Source organism: Phalaenopsis equestris, unplaced genomic scaffold, assembly GCF_001263595.1.
Source record: "Phalaenopsis equestris unplaced genomic scaffold, ASM126359v1 Scaffold000634, whole genome shotgun sequence".
Lineage (NCBI taxonomy): Eukaryota > Viridiplantae > Streptophyta > Magnoliopsida > Asparagales > Orchidaceae > Phalaenopsis > Phalaenopsis equestris.
Window position 1 is genome coordinate 76,468 of NW_018165074.1, and position 8,007 is coordinate 84,474.

At 34.9% G+C, this 8,007-nt stretch overlaps 1 protein-coding gene across 1 annotated transcript in view; it reads left to right on the forward strand.

Annotated features, from left to right (window-relative positions):
* The window catches only part of LOC110030035 (DEAD-box ATP-dependent RNA helicase 24), a 19,344-nt gene extending 12,442 nt beyond the window's left edge, over positions 1-6,902 (forward strand). Inside the window, exons 2-5 of the mRNA XM_020732573.1 lie at positions 4,478-5,706; positions 6,025-6,061; positions 6,181-6,544; positions 6,722-6,902. Coding sequence (XP_020588232.1) covers positions 4,478-5,706; positions 6,025-6,061; positions 6,181-6,544; positions 6,722-6,773 — 1,682 coding nt within the window. The 3' untranslated portion in view covers positions 6,774-6,902. The remainder of the gene's footprint in view (positions 1-4,477; positions 5,707-6,024; positions 6,062-6,180; positions 6,545-6,721) is intronic.
* Positions 6,903-8,007: the final 1,105 nt, after the last annotated feature.

Genomic DNA, 8,007 nt, shown 5'->3' on the forward strand with positions numbered 1-8,007 from the left:
TTCACACCTTCTTCGTCCGATTTCGTTGAAAAGTCCTACCCGCTTTACCTCTTTGAAGACATTATCCCCTGATTTTTATCGATAGTTTTCTTAGGTGACTTCGGTCATTTGAGATGTAATTAACTATAGGGGCTTGCCCTTATAGGGAGCTTTTCTGAACCCAGCTTAAAATAAACCCTATTTAATTTTTTGTATTAAATAGGGGAACTTGTCGGCAAATAAAACGGTTTCGCAGACCCAAACGGATGTCATATCTTTCTTAGTTTATTTGATCGAGCCTCACCCTCAAGTCTTGTGTTTATCCCTCGGGGTAGATACAAGATTTGAGGTTGAGTGCTCTTTCATTTAAACTATGGAAAATATGAGGTCAGTTTGATTTCATATTTTTCTAAAATTATACATATATATACGTAAATTAAAAAGTCCTTCCGAAGCGGGCGACGGGATTCCGATTCCGGCGACCGACAGCTTCTTACGGGCGACCCCCAAACATTCAAACTCTCTTTTCCTCCCCCCCTTTTTTAAGCGCCGACAATGGGCAGTAAGTAATGAAAAGCTTTCATAAGAAGATCCAATTCTTGAGGGAGAAATGGTGACGTTTAGGATAAATTTGTCTTTTGCATTTGAAAAAAGTACGATCAATAATGTAAAAAAGTTTTTCTATTCAAACGGGTTATGATTTTTAACAAGGGAAGTTTTATAATGTTGGTTATGTTGAAGTTGCTTTTAACCAAGTTTTTAGTAATGATGAAGTTTACTCAAATGAAGCTTTAATTCTCCAAACTAGAAATTCTTAATATTATGGTTGTAACCACACCTAGTTACATATGTTTGTTGTTCCTTTTAAATACTAGGTGTTAATTTATAATTAAAGATTTTGATTTTGCACGTAAATATCTCAAATAAATGATATAATGGATTGAGGAGCACTTCACACAACACTACCTTACCATGTCATAATGTTTGGAAATCTAGTACTGTATACATAAAAAATGTTAATGAAGTATTATTTTATGTAATATAAGAAATAACCAAATCAAGATGAAAAAAAAAATCATTTTAAAAAATTTAGCAGCATAACTCACTGTTACCTTGTCGGAGGTTTAGCACGTAGAAGATTTCAATGGCTATAATAGACTTGGGAAAAAGGAAGCTAACTCATAAGAGGAAGTTCATCACCATTGGCAAGGTTATTTCTTTCGCTACGACAAACAAGAGGGTGAGTTGTCATACATTTGTAGCAAATTTTTTTGGAGTGGTTGGGTATGGTGTCAAGTTAATTATTTACTATTCAAGGAATGCTCCTAGCAACTAATGAGAAAAATCCTCAAATTTGACAATTTTTTTTGGATGCTCATTGCTCAACATAAATGTAAATTTGGTGGTATTTAGTGAAAAATGAAAGACTAAAGATTTATTTATGTCTATTATTTATTCAAAAGGTGGTCTGAAAGAAAAACGCATATGTCAACAGTCTATTTCAAATTGAAATCTACTATTAGAATTAACCGATGCGGACAAACTGGGTTGACAATTGATTTTGGGCCAAAATTGGTTTGGGAGCCTCTTAGAGTTATCCAGTTGATTTTGGGCTGAAATTGGCCACCAAATTAGACAGGTTGGTTTTGTTGGATCAATAAGCATTTGTTTCAAGTACAAAAGGTGGTCCAAAGTATTTTTAATTTTTTGATTATTGATTATTTAAGATATATTGTTTAAATTTCTCTATAGTCTGCATGAAATATCATAATTGATTTCTTTGGAAATGTCACCAGTAGTTTTGAATATCCAGCATTAATGGAACTTGGTTTTTTAATACAAGTTATGTAAGATTGACTTGGAAAGGTTGTTTGTACTTAATTATGAGCCTCTTAATGGAATAAAAAATTAAAACTTATTTGATTTGGTATGCTTTTGGATTGATTCACTTTGACCTTTTGTAATCATTGACATTGTTGAATTTGAGTGTCTTCACAAATGAACTTAACTCTTAACTTAAAAGTCGTGATAAGTCTAAATACACATGAAAATTTACCATCAGTAAGAGTATATTTGAGCTGATTGTAACTTTTGTAAAAATTGCTATAAAGCTGTGGTGGGGAAAACAACCTCTTGGAGAGTTACGGTGATAACTATAAATTTATATTTTTTTTTCAAAAAATCATATAATAGCTTTTTAACAACCACCACACTAGCAGACCAAATTGAAAAAAAACTGCTTTCCACAGAAATTTCGAAACGACAACAAGAAAGTAGTTTCTCAAACAGAGTTTTGATGGCGGTTTGAAATGTAATTAGATAGAAAATTGTCCAAACAAACTTAAAATCAACGTGGCATATAGTCAATAGAGGAGTCACAACTTTTAAGTTTAAAGATTCATGTAAATCTATGCTATAAGTCTCCTTCAAAGCTAGCCTAAGACTTAGGACGATGATGGGGAGGGCTCATTGTCCCTGCCCTCTTCTCCATTTGCTGCCTTCGACGGTAGAGACTATGCAAGCATACAAAACTATTCAACTCAAATTGATTTTCTTAATCATATTTATTAAATAATCAATATGACGTTTTTATTATATTTTGAAAATTTGTGTACTACAGAAAGTAGGCACTGCAATTGTGTTAAGAAAACCAAATTGAAAAAAACTGTTTTCCACCACAGAAATTTCAAAAAGACAACAACAAAGTAATTCCCCCAACAGAGTTGTGGTGGCGGTCTGAAACGTAATCATATAGAAAATTGTCCCAAACAAACCCTAAAATCAACGCGGCATTAATATATAGTCAATAGAGGACTCACAACTTTTAAGTTTGAAGATTCATGTAAATCCACGCATTAAGTTTCCTTCAAACCTAGCCTAAGACTTAGGACGATGATGAGGGTGGGCTCATTGTCTGCCCTCTTCTCCATTGGCTGCCTTCGACGGTGGAGACTATGCAAGCATCCAAATCTATTTATTTTAACTCAAATTGATTTTTTTAATCATAGTTATTAAATAATCAATATGACGTTTTTATTATATTTTGAAAATTTGTGTACTGCAGAAAGTAGGCACTGCAATTGTGTTAAGAAAATGAGAAGTATGTGCAACATATCTCACAATACCTATTGACATTCCAATGAAAAGACTGGACACAAAAAAACATAATATGCTTTGTAGTAGAGAACTCCAGTTTGAACTAATCAGCTAATTGATAAAAATAGCATAGTTTGTTTAGATTATCTTAGGTGCAGAAATCCTATTCAATGCTTCAAGAACGATTCATATGAAATGAACAACCTGGATAGTACATATTCAGCCAAATACATACTTATGTGAGAGAAAGATGGGTTAGTTGGGCAGGGTGTTATAATTTGAGCAATCAGACAATTGGAGGTGGGAGACAGTAATATAGATTTGAGACTTAATTAAATTTCTGTGTCAAGGTTGGTTTGGCATTTGTGATGTAATACTTTTATCCATGTCGAATTGGTATTTCAACTGTGTCCAACATCACCTTTTATGTTTTTTTTTCCGGAAAACTGACAGCTGAAGTAGCTTGTTTGGCAAATTTTTGGTTGAATTGTACTAATATGAGCTTAGAAATTAGACTTAAATTGAAGCAAAGGCGATCTTTAATTAACTATTATGTTGTTTTATTGTTCTGATATGATCCTTGTTAATCTTCGCAAATATAAAACATGTTTGTACTTTCACTTCTTTATGTTAATACTGAAAATTATAGGCGCATAAAGTTAACTGTTTTTAAAATTTATTGTAAATTTTGGTTCTACTCTTGTGGTAACTGTCAATCCCAGTTCATCACATCATTGAAGTTTTTCATGGATTATGCTAGGCATACTGACAATCTCTTGTTTGTTTTTTCTTTTTTGACTTTGTTCTCACTGGATTTTGCTCATTTGATTTCTTGAGTCATGTATTTTTAGTAGTTCTTTATTATACTTGAATCCTTTAAAAAAATAATGGTAAAGGAAATTACTGCATATTTTAGCTATACTAATAACTTGATGTATGAAACGGAGTTAGCTTCAGCGTCAAATACTCTTTATATTTATACACTAGTTAAATTGGTTAAGCTCTACCTTTTACAATATCTTTTTTTGTCTTGATTTAACCACATGTTTTGTAAATAAAAGGAAAAAAAAAACATGTTTTGTAAAGAAATAATTTTCATTTATGGTGCTCTATTGGAATTGCACAATTTAATGTTTGCTTGCTTAGGCTGATGGGCTTGTATGCATGTTGTTCTCCCAGTTTACCTGATTGTGTGCAAGTCTTTTTAGCTGGTTAAAATGCATACATGTTTGTCCCTTTTTAGCTATGTTTGCAGATATTGGTGTTACGTTTTAGGAAATGAAGTTTTTTTTTAAAAGATGGATGTCATCATGTGAATCCTACATTTTTCTCTTAGTTGTTTAGCCATATATGTGAATTTATCCAATTTCCCATCAAATTTTCCTTTGTTTTTTTTTTCCAGGAATGAATGAGCTAGATGTTACAGAATATCGGAAAAGCTTGGCAATACGAGTTTCTGGGGTTGATGTACCAAAGCCAATAAAAAACTTTGCAGATTGTGGTTTTTCTACTGTGTTAATGAATGCTATATCAAAGCAGAGTTATGAGAAACCAACTCCAATCCAGTGCCAGGCTTTACCAATTGCACTTTCTGGAAGGGACATTATTGGTATTGCAAAAACAGGTTCTGGCAAAACAGCTGCTTTTATACTACCAATGGTCGTTCATATAATGGATCAACCTGAACTAAAAAAGGAAGAGGGCCCTATTGGTGTAGTATGTGCTCCTACAAGAGAATTAGCACATCAAATATATCTGGAAGCAAAGAAGTTTGCGAAGTCACATGGTTTGCGGGTCAGTGCTGTCTACGGTGGAATGTCCAAGCATGATCAGATAAAAGAACTGAAGGCTGGCTGTGACATTGTTGTTGCCACTCCAGGCAGACTAATAGACATGCTCAAGTTAAAGTCCCTAACAATGTTGAGAGCTACTTACCTTGTTCTAGATGAAGCTGACCGGATGTTTGATCTTGGGTTTGAGCCACAAATACGGTCAATTGTAGGTCAGATAAGACCAGATAGGCAAACTCTACTTTTCTCTGCTACCATGCCTCGCAAAGTTGAAAGGTTAGCTAGAGAATGTCTCACTGATCCTATTAGAGTTACAGTCGGTGAGGTTGGAGTGGCTAATGAGGACATTACTCAAGTTGTTCATGTAATTCCTTCTGATTCTGAGAAAATGCCATGGCTCCTAGAGAAACTTCCTGGACTGATTGATAATGGTGATGTCCTCGTTTTTGCATCAAAAAAGGTTACTGTGGATGAAATTGAATTGCAGTTGATCCAGAAGCGTTTCAAGGTAGCAGCGCTTCATGGTGATAAAGATCAGGCATCCCGAATGGAAACCCTGCAGAAGTTCAAGTCAGGAATTTATCATGTTCTAGTTGCTACTGATGTTGCTGCTCGTGGACTCGACATCAAGTCAATCAAGTCAGTGGTTAATTTTGATATTGCCAAAGATATGGATATGCATGTTCATCGTATTGGAAGAACAGGTCGTGCTGGTGACAAAGATGGAACTGCTTACAGCCTTATTACGCAGAAAGAAGCACGTTTTGCTGGGGAGTTGGTAAACTGTTTGATTGCTGCTGGGCAAAATGTAACTAATGAACTTATGGATCTTGCTATGAAGGTAATGTTTCCTAATCAGATAGCTCTAATGTTTAATACCTTTTTCATAGCAGCTTGCTCCCAGCATTTTTTAGTTTTCTTGATTGTCGTTGAGACGTTACTCTTTCAAATCTGTGTTGCTATTAGTTCTATGGAGAATTTTTGCATTGCTGTAAAGAGATTTCCAAGCTATTACGACAGAAAGAATGAATTTACAACCTTTGAACTCATCTTTTATTTGGTCAATTACACTGTTTTTATGATTTTTTCTATTTGAAGGTGTTGATGCGCTGCTTTGTTCTTTATGAAAGTTGATCATTTTTCTATGTAAATTTTTTAGGATGGAAGGTTCAGGGGAAGACGCGATGCAAGAAAAGGTTTGCTTTTATAGAGTCATACATAAGCAGTTCTATGCTTGTGTTGGTTTAACGCAGCAGACACTTACTAATCAGTCATTCCAAAACATCTTCATTGGCTAACAATAATTATTATGCAGGTGGAAAGAAAGGAGGTAAAGGGAAAGGTGGCGGAGGGCGAGGCGTTCGTGGTGTTGACTTTGGTTTGGGTATCGGTTATAATCCTGAGTCAACAAGCACATCTCAGTCTGCTGCTCCCAGTAGATCGGCTGCTGTTAATTCTTTGAGGACTGGGATGATGGCTCAGTTTAGAAGCAACTTTGTTGCTGCCTCTTCTAATTCCCCAAATGATGTTAGTAGAGCTTCAAGACCATTGTTGCCTGGTTTTGTTTCTGGTGGTTCCATTGGTGGGGAAGCATACATGGCATCACAGACAAACTCAATCTCTTCTTCTGCTTCAGTAGGAAGTACTTTCCAAAACGGAATTCAGAGGAAGGCTGAGAGGTATAAAGCTTCATACAATCGTATTTCAGTACGAACCAGCAATTTTTAATCGAAACATTTTCTTGGCTTTATTTATTTTTATGTGTTGCAGTGCATTATTGGAAATCTTTTTAGTTTAGAATATTTTATAATACTGATTATGCAACTCTGGTTTTGCCTTTGTCCTTCATTGTGCAGCTCCCATGACAAGCCCAGGGAAAGAAAGCGGCCTTCCGGATGGGATCGATAGTTTTCAATGTATAATATGGTACTGTTTATGGAAAATAACATTTTGTATTCCAGAATGTCTTTGCGAGCTTATCAACAATCTATGTCGATATATTAAGTTGTTTATTCAATCCCAATAGCCTATCTTTTAGATGCAGTTTATTTTTTTTATTTATTTTTTTTTCAATTTAAATTTGGCTGTTTTATAGTTGCTTGTTATTTTATTTGAATATTCTGAGTTTACATGTTCCATCACAACCGTTCAAAAAACAGCGAGGTTATCTGTTAATGGCGTTTTAAGTTTTAAATGACCATGGTTTTTTGCAGATTGAGGTGCTTCCTATTCCTCTCTCGTCGACTATTTTGTTATTTTTCTGTAAGTGTTGACCTCACTGTTGATTGAGGTTTAGTTTTCCCTTATTAGTTGCCTAAGGTCTAGCCATAGGATTTTTCTGTTGACTATTCGTAGAAAATTAGAAAAGAACCCTCACCATTAGAAATTTTAAACTTTTAGTTGCTCAACTTGAAGTTTCACATATTGGTCCTAATCTCTAGCATTTAGTAAGTGGGGTCAGTCTGAGGGAGCCCAAGATGAGTCCCCATATAACCGATTGACCTTAGGGTTGACTTTGGGTGTTGGACTTGAACTTTTTCACTCACTACACTCACTATCACCTATATTCACTCACAATCCTAAAATCCAAAATTGTTGACTTTGACCCCATGGTCTTTTGGGAGACACATGTAGATGGTCTCCTAAACCCACTAGCCCTAGGCTAGGGTTTAGCTAAGACCAGTACATAGATGACCCAAATGGGGATTCCATTGGTCCATTATTCACATATGATGACTGGCTTCCCAATTCTACCAAAAATATTCAATTTGACATTTTACCCCCAAACCTACCCAAATTACCTAAACACCTCAAATTTAAAATTTGGTCAAACAAATCCCTTAAATTTGGCCAAACAAATCCCAATTTCACCCAAAAATACCCAAATTTGTTCAAAAATCATTTCAAGCCATTTCAAATTACCCAAAACCACAAAAAGATTCCAAATTTACCAAAATATCCCCAAAATTGCCAAAATTACAAATATACCTTTAACACCCCAAACTTTCCCAAAACCTCCAAAATCACTCCAAATGTTTCCAAAACCAATTTGGACCCTCCAATTGAATCCAAGTTGGCCGCCAATTTGACCATTTTGATCAAAACTCTCAAATTGTCTTTAAAGGCCCAATTTCCCCAAATT